The sequence below is a fragment of the Egretta garzetta genome, unplaced genomic scaffold (genome assembly GCF_000687185.1).
Source record: "Egretta garzetta isolate BGI_Z169 unplaced genomic scaffold, ASM68718v1 scaffold39, whole genome shotgun sequence".
Taxonomy (NCBI): domain Eukaryota; kingdom Metazoa; phylum Chordata; class Aves; order Pelecaniformes; family Ardeidae; genus Egretta; species Egretta garzetta.
This window is the reverse complement of record NW_009260945.1, coordinates 1,981,821-2,008,329: the sequence shown is the minus strand read 5'-3', so window position 1 is coordinate 2,008,329 and position 26,509 is coordinate 1,981,821. Positions and strand designations below refer to the sequence as shown.

Genomic DNA, 26,509 nt, shown 5'->3' with positions numbered 1-26,509 from the left:
AGAGTATGACGGGACTGCAAACAGCAGCTGCTACACACCAGGGAATGCTTCATTCGTGGCTGCAGCTGGTGTAGCCATACAGATGAACATTTGGGCAAGGAGCCCCTGCTTGTTCACCTACTCTGAATTATATATACGAGATATACAGGTAACAGTAGAAATCAGCATTTTTATATCTTCCAACTAACAGAAAATGGTGGGATCACAACTAAGCATGGGAACTGTACAGGAAGAAAAGGGACAAAGTATAGTCCATACTTGACATCAACCTACTCTAGCTTTTGTTTTATTTAAATATTAATAGCAGCAACATTATTTTCTCACTTATGTAATGACAGATTCCGCACCAAAGTCTATGCATAGGCTCACTTACAGCAGAGAACTTCTTGAATGGATTTGCTTCAGGTTTACAACATGTAGCATCTTGACATTCTGATTAAGTTTATGTTGCGAGTTTAAACTTCCTAGGATTCACTGAGAAGCAGGACTACACAGAAAAACTTTTGCCGCCTCTGGAGATCAAGGACTGACATTGTACGACAGTTCTAATTTACAAAATCTCTACCAATTTGAAAGACACCTACCTTTCAAAAGGTAAGATGTTAAGGAGCAATGGGTAGTACTCGCCAACAGGCACCGACTACCCCACCCGTGCCTCTGCAGGCAGGAGATCAGAGCCATTAAAACAGAAGGCAAAAATTGATTGAAGTTAACTTTATTCCAAAATATGTATAATTTACAGGACTGAATAAGTGCTTCATTTGTGAACAAAACGTCTCAATATTTGTGAATAACTTACTGGTAGCTTTGTTTAACACTTCAGTTTCCAACAGAGGGAAGTATGAAACAGTCTTTTGGCACAAGTTTTTCTCTGCATGCATTAATATACTTAAAAGTTTCACAATTACTAGGACAACATTCCTTCTTTGGGATTGTCACTTGTAAAATAGGCTAAGAAATGAATGCTTGCTCTTGTCTGCTCATTGCAAGTTTACTGGCTTAAATAGCAATTAAACATGGACATCCTTTGAAAATTTGTCTACTAGATCAAAAATCCCACCAGTGATGAGAAGAAAAGTATTTTAAGGACGTTTCTCACCCTTATTGAGATTAACTCACACATGCTTTGGGAAAGACTCACCCATGGGATTTAATACTCATCCATTCCAAATAATTACAAGTTTAAATTAGATCATAATCAGGTGTTGAATTCTGTAACCTGAAAAAAATATGGCTATCTTTCATACCTAGCTTTATCACAGATGCACTTGCAAATATCTGTAGATGGAAGTACTGTCAATCTAGCTCTGCATGCAAGTGCTTGAAGCATGCATGTAAAGCATTAGTTGTCATCACACGTACAGTTTACATCATCACAAGTCATCTATTATATTCCATTGCTAGTTATGTTGAATATACTGCGGTAAAGCCAGCATATGAAAAAGAATCAGAAGGAAAGGACTTCTGTTATTTAACTCAGCGGTTCCTTCAGGAGTTTCCACTGTTTCAGGCCGTCCGATTACATTTTCGGTGAAGTGGAAGAGTCACACACACAAATACAAACAGACCCTCAACCTGACTGCAAGGCAACGCAGAGCTGAACGACGTAGTTCCTCGATTCTGTTCATTGCACAGCAATGGCATTTTAAACAAGAAAACTCAGTTGTGCTCTAAGCAGCAAATCCTTCTAGCACACATTTAAATAAATTCACATCAACTGTTAAAAAAACAACAAAAGAAACAGAAGATGCATGTTTGCACCATGCACTGAAGCTTGCTACTGTTGAACAACCCTATCCTCATAGTGTTCATATAAAGTTATTAATGGAAGTCTTTGCAGTGGGAACACAGGCATAGCAGCACCTTAAACCAAACATGAGTGAAAAAGCTTGCAAGGCCCAGAATGTTAACAACATTTTGGTGTGAACGTATTTGAACAGTAAATTGTACATTAAGATCACATTTAAAAAACCAACATGTCAGAAATAAAGCAAAGGAAGCTGTACAACCTTAATGATAAAAGCAAGTACATTTGGTTCACCTCTGAGTTGTCATTTCAGGAACATATTCTGCAAGTTGAGCACCCTATGTTGATCCAGTATGTATTAGTCCTACTGACCTACCCTGTATTTGAAAGGCTATTAAAAAAAACCCCTAACACCCTAAGATCCCAATCCTGCCAACACTTGTATCTCTACCCAGCCTCACAACAAAAAAAATCAATCCAGATCTAAGCATGTGAGCATGTGCTGGCGGGATAAGGATTTAAAGCAGCGGAAGGCAGTCATCTTTCTTTGTTCTGTTGCCTCTACACAGTGAGGGTACCTATGACTAACAGGGAAATTCAAACTTTTGTTTTCAACAGAAAAAATGACTGCGTGTGCGCCTTGGAATAAAAATTTGTAAGGAGTATTAATTACAGACACTGATTGAATTGTTCAAAACTAAATGAGGTCTCACAAGGCTTGTTTTACAGCTGTTTAATTTACAGCTGCGTATTTTTTTTTTAAGATTTCATATCCTTTGGAAGTGAAAGTTTTCTAGACACAAGCAGCTTTGCATAGCTAAGAATACGCAGCGTTAGTAAACTCTGACTTTAAACTAGCAATTTCTCTAGGCTGACAGGCAGAGCTGGGGGATGATTCCCTCCCTACCGAAAGCAGAAAGAAGTATTTACAAGCATATTAGCGGAAACAGATGCAAATAAAGCCAAAAGTAGAAGATACATACACCTACTGTCACACAAGCTTTTAGCATCGTGACAAACACACATGGACAGCAACAAGACAGACCTCTCATTTTTCAGCTGTTTTGTGCTTATGTTCTCCCAGAACGCATGTCCCAAATTTGCTATGTTTCATTTGTTTGATTTTTTTTTTTTTTAGATACTAAAGAAAAGCTCAAGTGAAACTACAAAACTACCACTTCAGTTTTAGAGTAGCATTACAAAGGCGTCGAGATCAAGATGCAGCAATCACAGCATAACAGGATTAAGCAGGAAATGCAAAGAGTAAGTACGACTAACGTTAGCATCACCTCCAGATAAAAAAATTGTGCTAAGAGGCTATGGAGAATCTGACGCTACTTTTTGTACAGTGGTTCAAATGGCAGTAGAGGATACAAAAGAGAATAAGCAAAGTAGTAAGTCACTGCTGACCAATACTTACAATAGAGACAGGGCCTTGAAAATCAAATCAGAGACAAACTGCAGAAAAAGGGAGATAAGTATAATTTTAGTACTACCAAGAAATAGTTCTGACTCATGAAAATTTTTAAAACGATGGCCAAAATAGAAAATTAGCCATTTTAAAGAATTGATTCAAATTTGAAGAATTTTTAATATTCAGCAACAGTGTTTCAGATCAATTTTCATTAGGTTTACTGTGGGATTCAGCAGACTATGAAGTCTGGTTGCAGCCTTCACATTTTCACAAAAATACTTAATAAATCCAAACTGAGTAACATACGCCAGCAACATAAGATCCAAACCTGTTTCTTGACTTTTATGAATAATTTATGAAGAACCAAATTTGTGAAGAAGTTAATTTTGGTCAGAATGAGCCACTTCCCTAAGACAATGCAGGCTTATTTAATAATTTCTTAATACTGCACTTTCAATTAATAATTTCATGTTGTAGTATTGTGTTCACCTAATTAAAGTTCAAACTATTTTAAGCCCATATGATGAGGGAAGGGAATGGTATTTGCATGTTGTAATAAAACACACAAAGCTCATAAATACTTTCAATCACAAAGTACAATAAATGAGAAGTGATTACATTGTAAGATTGCGTCCACACAAATCTTAGTTTTTATCTGATAGTCACCGAAGTTTAAGAGCTTTGGCTTACACCGTAAGATCGTGGCAATTCTCATTCTGATTTGTAAATCAGTTTCAAAGTTCTTTAAATGCTAGCTGGTCTCTCAGATGGCTACAGTTCAAAGCCTTCTGTAATTCTGCTCCTCATCACCTCAGATTCCTTCTCTTGCAGAAAAAAAGACCGATTTTCTAAATTCAGAGGTAATGAACAGTCTCTGCCTTCTACAGCTGTGGAGAATGCGGTTTTCCCCAACCAGATTTATAGTAATGCCTTCTCTTTCACGCGTCAGTACAGACAACTTGCATGTGGGAAACACAGAAGCCTATGTATGAAGAAATGTCCTCTGGCATTCCAGCCAGAGGGAAGAAAGGAGAAGGAAAAACACTTTAAAACCTGAAGATGCAACATTACTAGAAAAATACCGCAATAGAATAAATTAACCTAAATTTGTCATTTATCTTATTTCCCAATTTCAAAGTAGACCGGTAAATATGAATCGGTCATATCCTCAGAAGTAACAATTACAAGCAATGCCTTCTTTTTTTTTTTTAATATATCCCACCTTTAAGAGCAAAACTCTAGGCATTGTGAAACCTGGGGGGGGCTTTCCCCAGAGGAGAATTCATGTACTCCTGCAGGGAACTGCAAGATTCCTTTGTGCAGTTTTGTCAGCCAAAGACTGGAAGTGTCTGAACTTGCACCTAGAAATGTTGAAAAATTAAACAGGCAACAGAGCTGTGGTTTCAGGAGTTTTTCAGAAGGAAAACATGAATTTCAGGGTTAATCTAAAGAGATTATTTCCATTAAAAGTAGAGATGCTTACTATGCTAGAGTGTGAGGTATTGCTCATTTTCATCAAAACAAGCTAGCTGCAATGGATGAGTAACTTAACTCCCACATCCTTGAGCTGAGGATGTGAAGCACAAAGCAGAGCGAGTCTTCAGAAACTAAGGCTTGGACATACATTTACTGATGGGCTGCCTAGCAAATACGCAGCCAGTACCTCTCCTCTCACAATGGAGGAGTAAAGTCTGTTTACAGGCCCAGGAGTTTGACACGAAGAGGTTTCTCTTTTCCTTTTAAGTAACAGAAACTAAAACCTGTCCAGGACAAAACCAGAGGCCTACAGTTTGCAGGTATTACAGTAATAGATAAAAAGCAGTTAAGGCCAAATTCCAACATACATTCACAGCTGGCTTTTTTTTTTTTCATGCAAATGAAAATTACTGCAAACAGTGGTATGGGGGGCAAGATGAACATTAAAACAAATTCCAAGATGTCACATGTTTCTTCTCTGAAAATCAGTTTGTTTGAATTTGATTATACTCAGAAAAACTGGAACTGAGGCTGCAGATCAATATGCAAAAGCACAATACAGCTGTTCTGAACGGGCTTCTGTGAGCTGATCTCCCAGCTCTGTCGTACAGATTCCAACTGTTTTTGGAAGCAGGAAACCTAAAACCAGGAGTCTAGGTGAGTATTTTAGAGAATTTAGTTTCCCATTTCTAAGGATTTCTGTTAAGGTAACAAGGTATAAACCACTGTAACATTTTTCAACTTACTTCTTAATAAAGGTAGGAGAATTTCAGCAAAACCAAATTATTCCAGTCTTTGAGGCACACACATTTTAACATTAGCATCCTACAGACAGAAATAATTTAAGCAAATCCCTCCTTAAAGTCTAAAAATGTTAGTCGCATTTATTACACTAGCTAAAAGGACAACATACTAATTTTCCCTATAATTATGTACTCCAAGTTCCTTTCCGACTCTTCAAAGGTCATCAGTGCCACTTGGGAAAAAAATAAAGTAGTACTGCCTTCTATGTATTTTTAATAATAAATATATTCAACAATTCAAGAGTCTATGTGTGTCTAGTGTGTTGGACAGGTATTTGGAAAATACCAACTTAGGCAGGAGAAAGAGCTGTGAAGGCATAAAGTAGAAGACAATACGGCTTATTATGTTCATACCGGATTTAAAATACAAGCTACTAAAAAAAGTAAACAGAAGTAGCTTACACTAACAGAATCCTCCCCCGTAAGTTCAGGGAAGCATCTGAATTGGACAGGTCAGGGGTTTGGTCCAGCACATTGGAACCTATATGTAAGCCAGGAATAAATAGATAGATAGATGGAACAACTTTAAAAGTTCTTCCATTTAAATGAAAGCAGTATCAGCTTTGGAAAGAAGTCTGAGGAACAAACATAGGCACCACATAAGTTTTTTTTTTTAAGGTTCAAATGTACATTAACATGTTACAGCTCCCCCCTTCCTCCCATTTATACACACATAGCTTAAAGTTACATATTCAATAGAGTACCTTCAGCATGAAAAGTCTCTTAGGCCACCTGCTCACGATAACTACATTCAGTAATGCAAAGTGGATAACTTGGTCCAGCCATCTCTCCCACCCCAATAACTTAATTTCAAACCACAGGAAACAGTTCACTACATAGTACTCAATGGCTGGGCTTGTCAGAGCTCTGAAACAAGGAGCACAGCTCTTCACAGGTCTGTGTTTCTACTGAACTGAACTGGGACTCCATTGTATTCCAGGCTAAGTCAGCCAGAAGAAAGTCATCCATTGCTGTCTGTGTCTCATTGCTGGTGAGGAATAAACTCCCGAGATTCTCAAAGCAGCTGTCCATAGTCTGTGTTTCAGCGCTACTGAGCTGGACTTTGCTTTCAATATTCTGAGTAGGTATGTTTTTAGTGGCCGGATATACTTCCGTCTGGGTTTCTGTATCAGATGAGTCAGTACTCATGGAGAAGCTTGACTGCTTCAGAATACTTCCTAAAGGCAGATGGGTATTACTGTCCAAAAAGAAATTCAAGTCTGTCTGTGTCTGTGTGTCAAACATCTCCAAACCTAAGAAGTTAGAATTTCCTCGGCAGCTATATGATTGAGTGGCACTATCTGAAAATAAGAAATCAGTCTGAGTTTCAATGTCCAGTGACTCCAAAACTGGCTCAGAGTTCAGGGTTCCAAGCTCACTCTCTTCAGTCTGAGTTTGGATATTGGATGCTGAAAAGAACTCTTCAATGTCAAAGTCTATTCCTGTGCTCTGTGATGGACCAGATGGCAGATGCGTGTCAGCATTAGAACTCGTCTCAGACAAAAGGCCACGATTATCCAGTGTCTGGCCAGACATGTTTCCTGAAAAGATATTTTCCAGATCGCTTAGTAGGTCCATTGTCTGGGTTTGATTATCCATTGTATTTTGAGGTGGAAGTATATTAGTCTGTGTATTGAAGCTGATAAGGGATTCAGACTTTGCCGTATCTTGATTCAGGCTCTTGCAATTACTCCTTTGCAGCAAGGTTTGATCTATGTTCGTGGGCATTAAATTGTTTTCTGGAAGTTCAATGTGAGTAGAAACATTGTAAGATGAGTGAACATTGTCAAAGATGTCACTGCACGTAACAGCCTGGTCCATTTGCACTCTTCCATCAAGAGAGTCCTGTGTCCTACTGGTTTGAGTCTCTCTAGAAATGCCACACGTTGGAAAGCAAACCTGACTAAAAGCATCAGTCTGAGCAGCTATGGACGAAGTCAGTTTGGAAGCAGGCAGCAGCGTCTGTGTTTGTACACTGATGGGTAACGAAACCTGTGAACTGAATGACAGATCTGTCTGAGAGCAAGAGGATACAGAAGAACTGGGAGTCCAGGCTGCAGCTGGTACAAAGTTCTGTGAAATGTAAGATAAGTCAGTCTGTATATTTATTGAAGAAATTTTGTTCTTGTGAGAAACATTCCCCAGCTCTTGCCCTGTGTTATTCGATGTAACCTTATCCCACTCGACTTGTACACCAGTACTTACTGGTTCACGGTCACCAGAATTTGTCACTTTGGAAACAGGCATACTATCTTTAAATACAACTGTTTCCGCCTCCAGTGCTGGAATCAGAATTCCTATAGATTGAGGCAATAAATGAACAGTACTTAAAACTGAACCTTGACTATCAACAGCCACTACAGCAGGTTTGACAGAAGAGTCTGTTGCAGATACGTATATAGGCAGGTGAGCAAGCTGCATCACTGGAAGTTTAACCAAAGCCACCTTGGGCTTTGGTAAAAGCATCTTCGGTGTACATTTTGGCTGCATTTGGTTTGCGAAGTTAGAACTGCAGGAGCCTTCAAGAGAGGCCACCAGTTTCACTTCAGAGGACTCCAGTTCCTGAGTGCCAGCATTATTACTGTGTGTCTTGATGAATGCTTCATTCGCCTTCTCTGCCAACTGCTGATTATGTGCAGATGTTTCCATTTTCCTTTTCTTACTAGGAGGATCCCTGTGAACAGGAGATCAATATTTTACACTCCTTTCAAGCACAAAACATCTGCCTTCCATTCTTTTAAGCCCTTGCATTGAAAATATAAACTGGAGTCACAGATGAGGTTAGATATGAGGACAACTAACCCTGATTAAAACACAAAAAGACTCCATGAACTTCAGTTTTGTAAAATTTAATTCCTCACTCTCCCATTTAAAATAGAAAAAAATTACCTCTTTTGCAGAGACCTATTTCTAAATGGAGGTGGAAGTTTAGATGGTTTTTCCCCCTTGTACATTAAGCACTCTTGATTTGAAGACGTGTTTAATTCGTTACTTTGATGCTAACTCAGACTGAGCATTGACAGGACAGCGCTCTTAAAATTACTGTACAGGTAAAGGTGTCTCGTGGAAACCGAGGATACAGTTAGCACTTCTTCACACGAAACTTACTTAATTTTACAGCAGTTGAATCTCCAAGACAGATGGGCTAGGCCACAGGAAATAGATTACCCTTTATGAAATATATGTACACATTAAGACAACTATAAAACGAAACATGCATATATAGGCATTTAAAAAAAAAAGAATCCACTAATGCTTGCAAAGACGACTAGACTATAAACGAAAATAAACTGTATTCCACACCAGTTACCAGTTATAAACATTTCCAACTCATCGCTCCTCTCACTAAACTGTAAAAGCAGATTCCACAAGAACCACTAGTATTTATGCCACGCAGTGCAGAGTCATCAGTACTTTTTGTTTTACACGTGGAGAAACCTGATCTTATTGATTAGACAATCATCATTGCCTTCAACAAAACAGAAACTACCAAAAGCAACAGAACAAAGGAACTGCAAACGCTTTACAGCTAAAACAACATGAGCCTTTTTCCGATTTAAGCAGCAGAATGGAGACAAAAAGCCAGTACATGTGAGACAGAGGACTTAGTGACGGATGAATGTAAATATCATTACTTAACTGCTTCACTTTTACCTGTGTTCTGCGGGAATTTCATGGCCAGTTCTGTAAATATGAGACAGTAATGCTGTTCTGCTGGCGTAAGGGCACCCACAAGTACACTGGAAAGTCTTGCCACAGACCTCTATATGCCGTTTCAAATACCATTCTGTACCATAGGAGTTACTACATTTATCGCATTTGTGCTTCTTTTCAGCATGCATTTTCATAAAGTGCTAGAATACACAATGAAAAGTAAAGATTAGCCTTCAGCTAAGGTAACGAAAAGAATATCACGTTTAGGGGAGACATTAATATTTGCATTTTTTTAGTTGTTCAATAGCATTGAAGGGTAGAATTAAAAATTTCTTAGGAGTCTCACTAGGAATAAGTTACAAGCTTAAAGAAATCAACAGAAAGAATTTAAAGTTTGCAAATCTGCTTGTGCTATGTGCCTCTTGAAACACAAACATCTACATGTTCTACTGCTATTGGAGGTTTCCTAAAGGCATTAATAAATCTATAGATTTTTAATTTATGGAGAGGAGCTGTCTTCTAGTTTAGCAGAACAGACTAGCATCTGCCTGATCAAAAGGTTCAAGTCCTCCAATACCAACATGCAAACATGCAAATTCATTAACCATATGCCCATGTGTATGTTCTGCATACAATTCTCCAACTTCTGGATATATGCTGAGAGGTTTTGCTCATATCTGAATGCAAAAGCGTACACCCTCTGGAGTAGAGACAGTCAGGACTACATCAGTATGAAAATAATACGCTAGGAAATAGGAATACCTGTTTTACAAGAGAAAATTGGGAAAATGGCCTGTTTGGTCCTCTAGGGCAGCCTTCAATAGGACAGCAGTAGAATTTTTGTGAAGTTTTCAAACCCTTCCTTATTGGTGTATTAAGTTTTCCATCCTGAAAAAGAACCAATTGAGAAGTTGACAATTCTGCGGGTTTGCATATTAAAGACAATATTCAGAATGCACAGCAACTTTGGCTCGCTGAGTTGACACACCTCAATGAGTTGAAGGCACTTTCCTAAGTGATTATTTAAGTTCAAATGGGAGTTTTTCACCGATGTGGATGCTACTTCGCAAATATACTGTCCAAATCACCACGTGAAATTACAACAAGCTCTAAAGAGTAGTGGTACTGTACTAATTACTTTTACCAAGGTACTCGCTGCCCCAAGGCAATTATAACTGCCTTTCCTGTTATTTGAGTCAAAAAACTTTCTTTTTCCCTACAGATACTACACTACGTTGCCAATTCAGCGTGGTTTTACTTGTTCGTAGCACAGTCTACTTGAAGCTCCATTAAAATCAGTTACACGCTGTGTAACACAACACATCCCTGACGTTGGAATTCTGTTGGCACTATTTAGAGCTTACTTGTAATAAAATGAAAAATGCCAAGTACACTCTGCCACTTAATTCAGATCATAAACCAAACCTCACTTAAGTCTACAAAACTAACAACTGGCACGCTAATTCTGAACCTCCCAACATTAAGTGACTGGTATACCCATGCTTCCCATGTGATCTGCCTCAGTGACCATCACATGTACACTATAGAAGAAAGCAAAAGAGGACCTTGAAAATACATATAAAAAGGACACACTAGTGGGATTGTCCAGATTGTTCAACCACATAGAACCTATTCCTATTGAGGATGCAGCTATGGAAACCAGACAAGACGTGTCCCTCTAGACATATCCTATCTGAAAGGGTCTCAGTGGAAACGTCAGGCATCTGTGTCAAAGCAAAAAATTAAAAGCGAATTATTAAAAATCTGATGTGCAGAGTAGTTGTGAGTCTCCTTACATCCTGAGACTGAGTAGGAGGCCAACCGAGTCCCCAGTGCCAGTTACAGATAGTCCACGATGGCATCCCCAAGATGATTATTCAGGGAAGAATTACCGGAGCGGGCCCTGTTTGAGCTCTGCACCTGATTTTCCTTAGCATGATGACAGTGACAGTAAGCACAGTAAATGGCAGAACATTGATTTTACACCAGTTGGTCCCCAACTACCTTCTTCGGGTAGCTGCATGTTCACACAGGTCAGACCAAACATGAAGAATCCACAAAGTGCAACAGTCATCCCACGTGAAGCAAAGGGAAAGTATGTGCCGCAGCTGCCAGAACACCACGGGGTTCACTGCTCACACCCCCACTTCTTACCTAGCTACAGTTACAACCCAACCACTCTGTGTTCTGAGCTACTCCTGCCTTGAAGTATTAATTTCATTTCCCCTTCAGGAATACCATGAAGCAGATGCGTGGGACACTCCAGTGATTTTGCTTTTTTCCTCACCTCATCTCTCCGCCTAAGATACTCTGTGTAAAATGTAATCCCTTCAAGCAATATTTCAGTTACGTTTCCACACATTCAACCCTGCTACTTGCTGACATTGCCCCAAGTTCATTTTTGTTAATGACGTATCATAGTCAAAGAAGCAAAGTTTAGGGCTTCTTGGTGAAAATGATCAGTTGCCATTTCATCAAGAAAACCTGGAATAATTCTCTAAAAAGCAAGTTTTCATCTAACGTTTTAACCTGCTCAGCACCTTGATGTACAGCAGTTTTCCCCATGGACAAACCATCCATAAACAGGCCTGTTTTCTCTCTGCTGAATAATTACTGTGATTATTTTTGCACCTCCCAGAGCCACTGCCCAAAACAGGAACTCGCCTCAAAGAAATCTTGTTGTTCCAGCCCCACTACCCCCAATTACACTTTTTAACCCTGCGTTTACCCAGAAACACTTTGACCAGATGCCAGTCTCAAAGTCTTCAGGAGAAAACCATGTTTGATCTCTCCCACTGCAGACAAAATCAACGTGCTTGGTAAGCGGCAACTGGAGTTACGTATTCCTAAGTAAGAAGCCATCCAAAGTGTGTGCTATTTAACGTCACAACCCAACATATGACAAGGCAATATGGGAAATATGTTCAGGTGCTCAACAGGTAAACCACAGTCAGGTTATTTAAAACTACTTAAGTACTAAGGTACAGAATAACACTAAGTGTTTGAAAGCTACATGAACATAAGTAAGCCGCTTTTTTAACAGCTGGAACACAGACTTTCAAGGCACGGATGACAACAAATTTGCTGTGATAAGTTGAGAGGTCTCTACACACCTATCCAGGCAGTAATCTTCTTTTGACCATCTTCAAAGTCCTCCTGGCTCCAAATGGTTAATCTTATATCTCCTCAAAAACCCATCTGGCCAGTCATATTTCAGACGTTCTCCTTTCCTTGTACGTCTGATCTGAATTCCCACCACAATTATTGGCATATATTTGTTCAATTAACTTCTCACAATGCAGACACTTGCATTGTAAGGAACACTGACATTCGGACAGGGCTCGTGGCAACAACACGGGAAACTGAAAGGTAACGATCCCTGCTACTGATTTAGGCAAGGTGAACTTAGTGACGTCTTGCTTTCCTGCAACTGAAAGGCTTACTCCAATAGATTAATTTAAAACATTTTTTTTTTTTTTTTGCAGCATTGGATCGTGCAATTCTTTGTTAAACAGTATGGAGAAAAGTGCATTTATTCTTATTATGAAAACTACTGTGGTGGTGTAATATTTGCATTTGGGTAACCTACCCCAAAGGGTAAGCTACCCTTTCCAGTCCACCGCTGACTACAGCTGCTCTGCTATCATAGGAATCCACAGAATCCTCCCCTTTACGTGAACTCCTGCTTCGTTTTTAAACTACACAGAAGTCTTCCCTTTTGCCCCATAAAATAACACAGACAAAAGACCAAAGAATTAAAAAAAAAAAAAAAAGGCAAGCCTAATATATTAAGTGCCAGTTTATACCCACTGTTCTCATTCTTTATTGTCTTAGTTAAGCTAAGGAGCCAGAAAACAAACATTTATAAATCAGCACTTTGTCATATCTTCTTTTGTTAGGCCAAACAAGCCAAATTCTTCTAATTTCCCTCTGTCAGACACACTTGCCATTCATCACCCTTACTAGCCCTTTTCTACACCTCTTCTGGGTTCATTTTAGCTTATTTGAATCAGATTCTTACCCTACAGTAGGGGCAGATATACTTCTGACATATTTTAGGACTGCCCTTTTCACAGCAGCGTTACCCTAAATGCCCATATGTGTATGACCAAGTAGCTTTTGCAAGTGTTTCCCATCTCAGTTATTTGTTACAAACCAGGACTGATCAAATTATCGCTTCACAAGACTATAACCTTGTATGACTGCACTTGACTCTGTTTTTACAGGGTAATCTTGCTTTCCTATGTAAACGTCCTTCCTCTGCAGCGACAATACCTCAGGTATCAAAAGACCCTACCGGTGCTAGTTTTATTAATGAAAATTAACCAAGTCAACCTCCTTTCTCTTCAGCACTACTAGGTTCTCTCCTTCCCCAATAGCTTCTTTCCATCTCATTTGCGAAGCTGCCTCATCACTAATTCCTCATATTTCACTAACAAATGCAATCTACTAAATTCTTTTTGTCAGGGGAATCAGTTATCTCTTAAAAGGAAATACCAATACTCAAATATTAGTCCAAGTTCATCTCCTTCTGGAGAATCAGAGTAACACCCACCTAGATTTATATCTTTTTAGCTTCATGTCTTTATCCTTTCATTCAAGATGCATTCCCAAGCCGTGCATAATACTGGGGATGTTTTATCTAAAACATAGCACAGAAAAATTAGCCTCCCTTAAGCCTCAATAGCATTTTACTCTCAACTCCAATGCCCTCGGAATAAGTCAGAGATTCCTGAAAATCCGCACCCATCCATGTTTCAGTATTTATCCAAACTATCACAAGATTTGGTAATGAGGTGTATGAAACGTGTTATAATTCTACGAGGCTCCAATAGTTAACAGCTATCTAGGCAACCGGTGAGCAAGCAGCATTTATTTCCTCCCCCATCATACCCCGAACACGAATTATTTAACCCCCTAGCTGCAGTCCTCGCTGGCTGCTGCAGACGCTCAGAGTACAAGCTCACAACCAAAACCACCGCCTGCTGAGCCCGAATGAACATTTTCAACTTCTGTTGTACCCCTCCACTCATACCTACGTACGAAATATAGTTACCTACAGAAGTTGCTAGCGCCTATTAGGAAATGAAATTAAGCAATGAGATAGGAGACTGCACGTATGCTTGAGCCTAATTCCTTTTGCTCATCGCAAACGATCATCTGCAACACGCTTGATTCTGTAATTAGCCATTTCACAAAACAAGTAGGTTCACTGCTTGCCCACTGGGGCTGCATTTCCAGCATGCAGCTATGAATGCTGTGCTTGAAGTTTTCCAGGAATAGGATTTGTCCTCACACACTTGGCTGTATGATTTTGAGAAAAGTAAGGCTATCTTTCTGAAAGGCCCACGCTCAAATACACGCTCGCTGAACTGTGGCTCTCCTCCCCCCGCCCCCCCCCGCCAGTACATGCTTCGTTTTCGCAGGAATACTATGGTAATGAGGGCTTGTTTCTAAAATGGCATCCATCTAGGGTTTTTTTGGCTCACAGACATTTTTAAAAAACAAACAAAACCCCCAGCATAACAGCACTCAGCGTTTGGATTACGATGGCTCGCCAACTGCTACGGCTAGGCCAGCCAGTATGTTTGCATAGCACCTCACCAGCGGGGCTACAATGTCCTACTGGAGAGAGAGAGAGAAGCAATAAGCAAATGAAATAACAGAAACTGGGTCCCAAAGGACTTTTAGCTGCCTCAGTTACGTTTAACACTGGTACAAAATTGGTTGTTTTCTAGAAGTAATTCCAGTGGAATTCTCAATACAACTGGTCGGACCGTGCACAGGCACACACTCGTGTATTTATACACTTTTATACAGGCTCTTCACGTGGGGGAGATTTAAACAAGAGACAACGAGAAACGCTTCGTTATTCCCCCTTGGAATACCACCCACCATCAGCATGGAGCCTGTGGTCGCTGTGCTGCTGGCCCTGCTGAGCCTTTGAGAGATTAAATTCTCCTCTTCAAAACAGCTGTATCGGAATTATGTTTTTTTTAAATAAACCTAAACAAAAAGCCCAGTCCCATGGTGTCTTTCCATGGGGACCACCCTGAGTGTGCTGAGCAGAGAGTGTCATTCCTGGCCTCGGCCACTGCCTGCAGGACAGCACATGCAGACCCAGGGTGTCCTTGCAACAAAGCCCCCGCTGCCCCCCTAGACCATGACACCAGGAGGGGAGGAGGAGAGAAGCTTTATCCCAGCCTGCCCCTCCTCAGGTCACAAAAAGGCACCCATCCTCTGCCAAGCTGGCGAGTTGTTATTTGTCCTGGTATCAAAATCCTCTCCTGTACTGGGGCGCTGTGCTGGTTTTGGCTGCGATAGAGTTAATTTTCTCTGTAATAGCTGGTACGGGGCTGTGTTTTGGATTTGTGCTGGGAACAGCGTTGGTAACACGGGGATGTCAGCAGTGCTTACACAGCATCAAGGCCTTTTCTGCTCCTCACCAGCAAGGAGGCTGGGGGTGCACAAGGAGTGGGAGGGGACACAGTCGGGACACCTGACCCCGACTGACCAAAGGGACAGTCCAGACCATATGACGTCATGCGCAGCAATAAAACTGGGGAAGAGGTTGGCAGGGGGACTGCTGCTCGGGGACGGGCTGGGCATCGATTGATTGGTGGTGAGTAATTGCTTTCACAGAATCCCAGCATGGCAGGGGTTGGCAGGGCCCTCCGGAGCTCACCCAGTGCCACCCCCCCGCCCAAGCAGGCTCACCCAGAGCAGGGGGCACAGGACGGCGTCCAGGCGGGGGTTGAATATCTCCAGAGAAGGAGACTCCACAGCCCCCCTGGGCAGCCTGGGCCAGGGCTCGGGCACCCTCAGAGTAAAGTTTTTCCTCACATTCAACTGGAACCTCTTATGTTTCAGTTTGCGCCCATTGCCCCTTGTCCTGGCGCTGGGCACTGCTGCAATGAGTTTGGTTCCGTCCTCATGCCATCCACCCCTAAGATACTTGTGGGTGGTGATGAGGTCCCCTCTCAGTCTTCTCTTTTTCAGGCTGAACAAGCCCACGGAGCTTGAGCCTGTGACAAAGCGCTTGTGCCTGCCACCACCCCGGTACCACCCCAGCTGGGAGATTTTGCGTTTATTTACCGATGTGGGCTTGCGTTTTAAAGATCCAGTGCTAAGAGATGGCGGTTCTTCCCCTAAGCTTGGCCAAGTAAAGGGGCAACTGTACATTCGGGATACAGAGCCCACCCTTAACCGGGGCAGAGCTGGGTGATGGGTGTAGCTCCCCGGGCCTTGTGTTCATTCTGCGGCCCCCATCCTCGCAGCTGTGGGATGAATAAATACCCAGCTGCTTGCCTGGAAGGGCGGCATCATTCCTGTAAGAGCCTTGGTTACAGGAAGTTAGAGATGAAAGGTATATCTGAAAAGCAGAGAGATCAACTTCTCGGGTGTTACAGAGGGAATGGAGACCACCTTTCCCAGAAGCAAGAGGCAGAAACGGGCAGTAGGCCAGGTACTCACACTGTTTTAGAGCGTTTTGGAACTCTATGGTAAACCATTATCATTTCAGGCATTTAAGTTACTTAGGAGAGAGCATTAGGAAGAAAAAGTTGCAGAGAGTGAAGTGCATACTAAAATCTTAATGGGTCTGACTCCTAGAAGGCTCTACGAGGGTAGGAGTGGGAGGCATCAAGAGCCAACTCTTAATGTCTATCACACATTTTGTGTATCGCACAAACCCCAGAATTGTTTCAGGATCCTAATATTATGTGAAGTATTTTGTCAGACTAACATTTCAATCACACAGGTGGAAATCCTAAAAACACAGATAGTCCTAAACTAACTTCTTTTTATGTGCGAGTTATACAGAGAATGCAAAAAACAACCCCCCCCAAATCAGTATGTGTTAAGTCATGTTTCTGAGTCAGGCCAGACAAACTTCTATGAGAAGACTTAATTTACACATTTATTTACAGTTTTGAAAACCAACACACATTCCCATACCACCTCTCAAAGTATTTACAGAGTTCCATGAAGTTACAAAGACCGCCTCTGCACACCCAACAGCGAATCGGAAATCCTGTATACACAAAGTACGTGCACAAAGTTTCCAGGTAACAGAATTAAAAAAGAAACACTTGTACTCTATAACTGAATCTTGAGATTAAATCCATCTCAAATTAAAGACTATGCAGCCAGTCACATAAACCTATATAATTACCAATTACAATTTACCAACTCTGAAGAACTCCAATGCAAAGCCGTAGTTTGCATTAGTGAACAGGGCCACCCTGATTCTGCAATCTTTACATCCCCAAGCACAGCAAAGTGGTAACATGCAAGGACTACAGAAGGATCCACTCTTAATTGAAATACTCTAAAACAGGGACTTCCTCTAAAGAAAATTATTGCCCGCTTCATTGTATTCCTCCAAGATAAAATTTTGTGAAGACATTAATACCAATAGACAATTTTTTGTTTTTAAATTAAGTATTTACTATTGGCTGTTGCCTTTGAGCAAAAACTCTGGATCTGAATTCTTATCCATTAAAGCTGGACGGAAACTTCATACTGACACCTATATTCCAAGAGTCTCTTCTCCATGCCCTGTAACGGTCTTTGAATATCATCTTCATCTACTAAGATAAAAACATGCCTGCCCTGCAGACAGGTACTCCCCTTCATCGAATGGGACAATCTATATGTTCAAAGTGGGGCAGGAATTCTGTTACACTGCTGCACTGGAGCCGAAGTGAGGCAGCCACCTACAGCTATGACAGTGAACTGAACAGCTACAGCTGTCATATTGTATCTTTATTAAGCTTTAGCTAGCTTTAATTTCATAAATACCATTAAAAATACAGTTAAGAGCAGTCATCACATGTAAATTTACAATAACCACGATCTCTTTTTAAACTTTGCAGCTAACAGTTTTTTATTATTTATGGAAAAGGCTAACTTTTCTGCTAAAGAGAAATGTGGAAGAAGCCATAATTTGGAAAAAACTTTAAGGTATTATCAACGAATAAGTTATTTTTTAAAATACATTTTAAAGTTTATGGTGATTTAGATTAATACCAGTAATAAAGGAGTTGTGTATTTCTCTATGAATCAGTTTTAAGTTAAGGGCTTACAAAGCTTCCTGGAAATACACCTTTTTTCTCTCTAATTTTAAAATAATTCCTAGCTTTTTGTGGTATACACGTAAGTAGTGGCGAAAGCGGTGCATCAGCCAAGCCTGGAGAGAGAAACAGATAATTCTCTTTTAACTCAGCCAACATTTACCTTTCATAACCGTTATAAAACTGAAACCACGCTCTAGTATCTATGTACAAACTAGTAATTCTACAAACTGGTATGTACTTAGACATAAGGTTTATAGTGGTAACATCTTTATTCTACTAAATTTCTATGTATTTCAACAAACTAGGAAGGTTCCCCCTTATGCAAGATACAAGCAGAATGCAGGATGACAAGAATATTTAACTGGGGATTTTTCCTCTATTGTATAGAGTTGGAACACTTACCTGCTGGTGCCAAGGATTTCAGCGACTCTAAAAGATGTGGACTAGAAAACTTGACCAGACATCTGAATGGCTCTCTTTTATCCAAAACATCTATTTTAGGATCACTTTTAAACATCGTCTCAAGCTGTTAACACAAAATTTAACCAGGGAGTATAAGCAATAAATGTATTTTATTTATACGTTACTTTTTAAACATTGCTTTGCAAATATAATGTGTAATAAGACTGCATCTTATTTGTCTGTTATTTGTAATGGTAACATAAATCAAGCTGGAGGAATATTTCAATAAAATCAGAGGGTGCCACCATGTGGTAAACAGTTTTCGGCTGAAAGAGGCCGCTTGTTCAGTAATCTTGTAAAACGTTAAGTATCTCTTAGAATTTCCAATGTATCTGTTCATCAGAAAAAAGCCATGCATCATCCAAGAAGTTAAATAATGGTGTTATATGTAGCATGAGCTTTGCATGTACTTCACGTAACCCTAATTTCTTATGCTTCAACACATTACTGGTGTAAATCTACCTTTATTATAAAAAGAAAGGGTCAAAATGCATAGTTCACAAGGCTGAAAGACTGAAACATGATCTAGTAGTCTGACCAAATCTCAATGCAAATCTGTTTCTTAAAGATACTTTTAACTAATTTATTTTGTAATGCCCTCCCTAAAGGTTTGAAAAAAATCTAATATTTCTTCAATTTGCAATTCAAGCTAGCTACCATTACATTAAAATTATTAAAAAACAGAACAAAGCAAAAATTTATTGCTTTTACTACCTTATATTGTGCAAATTCAAGTTTTGGTTGGGGACCATCACCAAAAACTTCCCGATTCACTCTCAGTATTCTTTCTTTCTCACTTTTGTTTTCATGAATTATCCTTAAATCTGCTGCAGGGGAAAAAAAAGAGTAGGGAAGGGAAGAGAAAAAACAACTTTGTCAGCAGATACAATACTGTTTTTCTGATCAGGTGATTACTTCAGTGAAAATCTGAAAATAATAAGGAATTTTAAGGAATTCATCACGATCTTTTTTTCATAAGCTAGTTGCCTCCATCATTTATGTTTTCGATTCTTACCAGGAGAAAAACCCAAGCTAATATGAAAGGAGGTACTGGGCAGTGGGGTGGTTTTGGTTTCATAACTGCATCCAATGACAGTCACGGGGAAACACTTCCCTCTCCCAGCAACAGCCAGTATTATGGCCCTCACCAGGGATGGATAACATAATGCGAGTGTAACACATGTACGTTTCGTATTATGGATCTCATTTCGGAAGCCAGCAGTAATGACATTCAAACTGCTGTTTAATTTAAAATGCACATACCACTTTCTGGTGCTACATTCCTTTCCTGTAGAGGTCTCGGACAATAAGTTTGGAAGTTCTAAATGGAGAGAGAAAGGGAAAAAAAATATTTTAGTTCTTTTCCACTTTTAGAGGCTGTAGCTGAAAAGAAATTTCCAGATTGCTTTTTACTTCTCATTCTGAAAGTGAAAATTCTTCCAACTTCAGACAATTACTAGAAATCAGAAAGCCCAGCTTTATTTTGAGAAAAGAATGCCTGTCATGATATTTGTGAGCATTTCCCTATTTACAAGTTTTACATGGACGAGCAGAGTAAGTGCCCATTCTAATAGCCTTCAAGTCATTGCTCTAGGAAGCCTAGCAAAATGATGCTAAAAAATCCTAGGACCAAATTGTTCACACAGTTTTTAGACCGAGTTTAACCATCAGGACTAACAATAATAAAGAGTAGGTGGGATACCACATAATTACACTCCACTGTAATGTTACCTTAATGAAAGGCTGTCCACCTCAGTAGCTCAATATTATTTTAACTTGATGGTCTCTTGGAAGAGGTGACTTTTCCCCCCTGCTAGGGGGTGAGAACTAGGCCTGAAACAAAAAGCAAGACTTATCTTAGGATGTACTTGTGAAGTGTCTCACCTGGCTATATCTCTTAAACACAATATCTTTAAGGGAGTTTAAAGAATGACTTCGAAGCTCCATTTCACGGATGTCATGGTAATTGGAAGCAACAACCAGGGCCTTTAAATAAAAATTGAAATTTTAACATCAGTCTTAATCATCACTGTGTTTATAATATGGAAAACCCCCCATATTTCTAGACATTGCAATGGTTTTGTTTCAAGGTAAGCAACAGCCATTTAACTAGCAAGATTCTCATGTCTGAAAAAATGTTGAATAGGCTGTTGTTAAGCTTAGGTTAATATTTAAAAGCATTCACAGGATTAACCAGATAAATCTTATCAGCTGAAAAATAAACAGATTAATAAAATAATAAAATTAGTAGTACAGAAGTCAGCTAAACAGAAAAAAAATGGAAGACTACTAATGCTGATTACCATAAGTTGACAGAAAATTTCTTTTAAGACTAATTAATAGCATTCCCTGATGAGTTCATACATTTAGATCTTGAAGTTGACTGCTTTGACATAATATTCTTTAACTTCTATGAGACAATTTAACTGAATACTACCTAACACTTGGTTAAGAAATTAGAACAATTCAAGGTCAGAAAAATTCCAATAAACTGAATTGATTCACAATGCACCATTCCAAGGGTCACAGTTTGGTTTTGCCCCATTTTTATCATGAGCCAAGGGAAAAAACTGACTATGTGAATTAGTAAATTACCTTAAGTGATGAATCTTCACCCATCCTCTTAAAAGCTAACACAATTACAGCTCTACATGACTGTGGTGAAGTCAGGGTCTACCCAGTTTTATTCTGTACCTGACACAGCAGAGGCAAGTTGCTCCTAAGCGTCGAGGCAGAAATGAAGACGTAGGGAGTCTGTGAATGGTATACGACATAGCTGGCTTTGTACTGGTTTGGTTTTGTATACAGTGTTCCCCAGGCAACTCTAATCCAGATTGCATTATCCTCATATTCTCTAAAGTTGATGGTGACCTAACAGAAAAAGAAAAGCTTTGACTTCCCAGCACAATTGGGCATATGGAAAGATTTTCTTATCTCTTAACCCTGTGTTCACAAAACCCAAACATAATTTAGTACACCACTGCTCAAATATGAAACAAATCCCACTAGTGTGGCCAGGATTGTATTTAAATCAAATTTCCACAGAAAACAATACCTTAGAAACAAAAAAAAAAACACCAAAAAAAAAATCACCTTTCAAACTCTAATATGACCTCTGATCCTGTACATTTTCTTCTGAAGGGTGAAAATAAAAACAGCTGATTACAAAGCCTTGAGTCTGTCTTTTGGGAAAAGAACACCACAACAAAAAGGTGTCTATTTAGATGAAATAGATCTAGGCCTAGAGGCAGTATTTCCAATATGTCCAATTTTTGAGGCACTAAACTTTTGATCAACTTGTGATTTTAGACCTGAACACAGCATTTATCACTGCTCAAGATACTCAACCAGAAATTTGAAGATGATTCCCTTTCCTGTTCTTGTAGATTGGTTTCTCAGTTACTTCTTTATACCTTGACTCAATCTGGGTGACTTAAGAGTAGGAAAACATCCTCTAAAAAAAACCCCAAAACAACCCTCCCTTTGACTAAGACATATGTAGTCAAGCTTTTAGTGCAACTAGGCCATTAACAGTTTAAATTGCTGGACCAATATCACTTCTCAAAGTTTTTGTGGATTTTTTTTTTAAAGGAAAATATTGCAAAACTTCATTATAATAGAGTTACATGAACTGCAGCTGATTACGTTAGTCTGATTTGTATTTGTTGCCCTCTGTTGTTGTCAGTGGGAATCCTTTGTGCGTCAAGAAGCGACACAGCTTACTAGCCAGAGGCATTTTCTATTACCTTGCTTAAATGAAGCTGATGAGCTAAAGCAGGAAAAGACTTCTGCAAATTGCTTAGTAAGAGATGACAGTATCTCCTTTCCATTTTCTTCTTACCATGCTCTGTAGCCTGTAGTCTAGAAACTGTTTCTTGCTATTGACAGTTATCTTTCAGTCATTATAATGTAATGAAATACCAGGGCCAAGTTCTCACAGCCATCACAAAATATAATTTCAAAACCAGAACTAAAAGGAAATGGATACAATTTTGCTACTAATCTAAGTCAGAATAACAACTTCCTTGTCCAGCTTACTGGCTACTTTAAGTTCCCTCTATACTCTGATCTGATTTTTGTTATTTGCATATTGTTATTGGGTAACAGGACAAAGCAACATCAACTTAGCTAGGCAACATGTACACTCAAATAGGGCAAAAGTTTGACAGAAAGCATAAACATACTGCCTTCCTTGAAACCTATCATATTTTAAAGCAAGCTTATATTTTATTTCACTCCAGCATAATTGTAAAGTTGCTAGAACAGATATGCAATACATTTCTCCTATTTGACATGCAGTTCCTACCATTCCCAAATGAATAATCCCATTTAATTTTTGATGTAGACAGTAAGAAAAAAAAACCTCTTAATTTATGAAAACAATCTATTGACACTAGAGCTGCGTAACAAATGTAGAATGGATTTATTCTTACATTTTTCAAGGCTGAGCGAAGTCGTCTTTTAAATTTTTTTTTGAAATCTGTGAAGTCAAAAATTTCCGTTTCTTCCCCTGTTACACAAGAAAAAAAAGAAACTAGAATTGTGCTTAAAAGAACTAGTTCAGAGATGTTTTTATAGTTTTGCTGAAACAAAGTTAAGCAGAAGAAGCTAACGTTGCATAGCCTTCTACAAAAAGCTGTATATTAAATTTGAACCTCATTATTGCTATGAGAGAAAAGGTTAATAATTAGTAGTTACTAATTTCTAGTAATTGCTTGAGAAGTTAATCAAAAGTATTCTAAAGATATTCAAGATATCTCTACTGAAAAAGTCCATACTAGAATACAGTTAAGTGTTAAAGATATCTCTACTGAAAAAGTCCATACTAGACTATATTTGTGTTTCAAATGTAAGATATGAGGCAGCACTGCAGCAAGATGCTGAGAACTTTGAGATTACAGCAAGGAAAGCCATCTTACCTCTTTTGTTCATCTGGTAAACACTCCACATTCTTTTGTTTGGGTAGATGTGGTTGTCTAGGAAAAATAGGAATTGCTCAATAATATAGTGTATTATCAAACGGTAATTAAAGGGACAAATAATTTTACACTACTTTTATGACCAGGTTATTTCAAAAAGATTATTTCTCATAATGCAATATAATTTATTCAGCTTTCTTAAGCTACCAGTTGTAGTAAAGCTAAAAGGAGAATAGTTTTTTATTAAAAGAGATGGGAAGACCATCTTTAATTCAGTTAAGCAACTAAGAATATCTCTGAGGTTCAATATTTAATGAAGTATTATACCTAAAATGACCAAAACTCAGTCTAAACTCAAACTAAGAAGTGTAGGCTGTTAAAAGAAACTTGGAGGTTTAAACTATTATATAGAATCAAGGAATCCTAGAATGTTTTGGGTTGGAAGGGACCCCTAGAGGTCATCTAGTCCAACCCCCCTGCAGTGAGCAGGGACACCGCTAACTAGATCAGGTTGCTCAGAGCCCCATCCAACCTGGCCTTGAATGCTTCCAGGGATGGGGCCTCCACTACCTCTCTGGGCAACCTGTTCCAGTGTTTCACCACCCTCATTGTAAAGAATTTCTTCCTTATATCTAGTCTAAACCTACCCTGGTTTAGTTTGAAACCATTACCCCTTGTCTTGCCACAGCTGGCCTTACTAAAAAGATTTTCCCCCTCTTTCCTATAGGCCCCCTTTAGGTATTGAAAGGCTGTAATCAGGTCTCCCCACAGCCTTCTCTTCTCCAGGCTGAACAAGCCCAACTCTCTCAGCCTGTCCTCATAGGAGAGGGGCTCCAGCCCTTGGATCATTTTTGTGAATTAATATTGGAGTTAAAAGTTCCACCTGGAGTATTTGCCAATAATTTTGCCTACGTCAGTCCCTACTGGAACACAGTATTACTGATTTTAGGGTTCATTGCATGCTGGAGACAAACATGTCTCTCTACACTTGTAACTGTGCACTACATCTAGTTAGACCTCAGAAGGAACAAACATGCTTTTGTTGATTTTGTTCTTTTGAATTTTTTCTTTTAAGAAGAGGTCAGATCCAATAAGATACATCATCAAAAATGCAATCTGTTTACACCAAATGCATCCTTACATCACTAGGGCAACTGCTATGTAATTAAGGGCATTATCCAGTCAGTCAGAAAAAAAATATAAAGATTTTTTTTTATTAATTTTTTACTTACAAATTATGTCTAGGACAGCTGCTTGCTTTATGTTTGTAGAATTTTCCTGGAAAGAAGAATAACAGTGCATGGTGAACTGCAGGTCCAGAATGCTCTATCACACTGTTTAGTAAGTGAAAAATCTCGGTATCAGTAGTTTAAATTACATTGCATTGAAGGCCACAGCATGTACACTCTCCTCAAAGACGCCACACCTGGTCCCAATGTGCACACAACATGGTTTTGAGAAATCAATAACCAAAGCTATTTCAGCAAGGTTTAAGTGTTTCTGCAAAGGCAGCAAGAAGAACCTCGTCCTTATAGTATGATGTACAAGCAATTAGAAAGTAAAGTTAATGGGTACTCATGACACTAGGCAACAGGGACTAGGTATTTCACTGTCAGGAATTTTAGCACGCTTGGTTTGTCCTTATTTAACCTTTACAGCATGCAAAGATTTTTAAGAAACTCTGATACTACCTGTTACAGATAAGAATGCTTCAGAAACAAATGCTCTTTTAAAATACGGCGTTTGCTCTCTTACAAGAATAACTTAACAGTTTCTTGCCTACAGTTTGATCTACAGCCCATGTAATTAATCTTCAAGTATGAAATTCAAAGGGAATGATTGAAAAAGCTATAGAATTTAAGAGATATCAGTAATATTTGTATCTATATGGGTTACAATACTATATATAAACACCCCTAGTACACTAAAGTCAGAGTATGTAAGGAGATAAGAAAATTTTTTTTTGCTTACAGTACACAGAACAGAAATAGTTCTTGCCAAGGAAATTTTCCAGAAAAAAAATCTGAAAAGCCTGAAATATATAAACTGTTGCTATCATTACCCATACTAAACGGATTTAAATTAGCACTATGTAGTGAGCAGGCATCTCAATCAATGCCTTTACTTTACAATTTAGAATTACACCCATTACTTCAAGGTTTAACACACTGAGCTTTTATCCACCTCGTGCAACTTAGAGCTCAAAACACATCCATCCATCCTCAGTAAGGGTCAATCCTGCACTCCTATCAATCAGACAAAATTGGTAGCATTACCAGCTGAGCTTTACATTTTTCAGACTACAGACTGCTGCTTGATACTGTGCTATGACCAAAGAAAATACTTTTTTTTTTTTTTATGGTGCTTCAACACACACTCTGTGTATCACTGACAGGCAGTTCCCAAAGGAAAGGATTACCTCACAAAGCTGAACAACATCTTGAGAAATGTTCTCTTTTATCTGATGGAAGTTTATGGTTTGCAGCTGTGTCTCAGAGAGAAAGCCCCATTTCTGTAGCATTGTCTTGATTTCATCTCGTGGGATTTTTAGTACAGTTCTTCGGATATACTCAGCAACAATTTCATCCATGATGAAGCCACCTGAAAAGCTGAAACGTTAAAGAAGTTAAGACCAAGGCACAGGCAGGCCTAGGAGACCTTCTCCCTTTGTAAGGTGTACAAAGCTGCGCCTAAGCTAGGCTACCAGAACACTAGCATCGGTTCTAAGCATGGCACTGCCACAGATTTTAGGGAAGACCAACGACAGCTAGTTAAAGCGCCTTCTACAAAAATTTGTCCCCTAGCCCTCAGAAGTTTCCCTCACTGACCGAGGCCTACTACGAGCTTCTAGAGAGGAATGAGGCGCTCGCCCTCATCCAGGGCTGCTACTGCCTGTCCGGTCCGATGGGTGTCCGGGGGCCTCAGACAGCGGGCATGGACACGAAGGGAGCACCGCG

At 39.3% G+C, this 26,509-nt stretch overlaps 2 protein-coding genes across 6 annotated transcripts; both read right to left on the bottom strand.

The window, feature by feature from the left end:
* Positions 1-750: 750 nt before the first annotated feature.
* Positions 751-10,014, bottom strand: ATMIN (ATM interactor). 4 transcript variants are annotated; one of them, XR_004843092.1, is made up of 5 exons: positions 9,857-9,939; positions 9,095-9,294; positions 6,145-8,114; positions 3,168-3,205; positions 751-1,717 (listed from the first exon to the last, which is right to left on the bottom strand). XR_004843092.1 is itself a non-coding variant. In XM_009647201.2 (3 exons), the coding sequence occupies exons 2-3, from the start codon at positions 9,286-9,288 to the stop codon at positions 6,284-6,286; spliced, it is 2,025 nt and encodes a 674-aa protein (XP_009645496.1). In that variant the 5' UTR covers positions 9,289-9,294; positions 9,857-10,014; the 3' UTR covers positions 5,833-6,283. The 4 variants fall into 4 exon arrangements, 2 of the variants coding, with proteins under 2 accessions (XP_009645496.1, XP_035758481.1); XR_004843091.1 differs by having other exon boundaries at positions 751-3,205; XM_009647201.2 differs by lacking the exons at positions 751-1,717; positions 3,168-3,205 and having other exon boundaries at positions 5,833-8,114; positions 9,857-10,014.
* A 7,265-nt stretch (positions 10,015-17,279) lies between these two features.
* Positions 17,280-26,468, bottom strand: CENPN (centromere protein N). 2 transcript variants are annotated; one of them, XM_035902590.1, is made up of 11 exons: positions 26,381-26,468; positions 25,972-26,161; positions 24,785-24,830; positions 23,553-23,609; positions 23,067-23,143; positions 21,328-21,504; positions 20,518-20,619; positions 19,897-19,954; positions 19,348-19,460; positions 18,574-18,697; positions 17,280-18,284 (listed from the first exon to the last, which is right to left on the bottom strand). In XM_035902590.1, the coding sequence occupies exons 2-11, from the start codon at positions 26,140-26,142 to the stop codon at positions 18,169-18,171; spliced, it is 1,041 nt and encodes a 346-aa protein (XP_035758483.1). In that variant the 5' UTR covers positions 26,143-26,161; positions 26,381-26,468; the 3' UTR covers positions 17,280-18,168. The 2 variants fall into 2 exon arrangements, with proteins under 2 accessions (XP_035758483.1, XP_009645470.1); XM_009647175.2 differs by lacking the exon at positions 26,381-26,468 and having other exon boundaries at positions 25,972-26,196.
* Between the last annotated feature and the right edge of the window lie 41 nt (positions 26,469-26,509).

Bases quoted from the DNA above. Each gene is read 5' to 3' on its own strand.
- ATMIN (XM_009647201.2), bottom strand. From the start codon at position 9,288: ATGAAAATGCATGCTGAAAAGAAGCACAAATGCGATAAATGTAGTAAC. The intron at 8,115-9,094 runs GTAAAAGTGAAG...TCCTGTTCACAG, and splicing joins GAAATTCCCGCAGAACACAG to GGATCCTCCTAGTAAGAAAA.
- CENPN (XM_035902590.1), bottom strand. From the start codon at position 26,142: ATGGATGAAATTGTTGCTGAGTATATCCGAAGAACTGTACTAAAAATC. The intron at 23,144-23,552 runs GTAAGATGGCTT...CTTGTGTAACAG, and splicing joins TTACCAGATGAACAAAAGAG to GGGAAGAAACGGAAATTTTT. The intron at 21,505-23,066 runs GTAAGAATAAAT...TTTTTCTGTTAG, and splicing joins TTCGCTCAGCCTTGAAAAAT to GTCACCATCAACTTTAGAGA.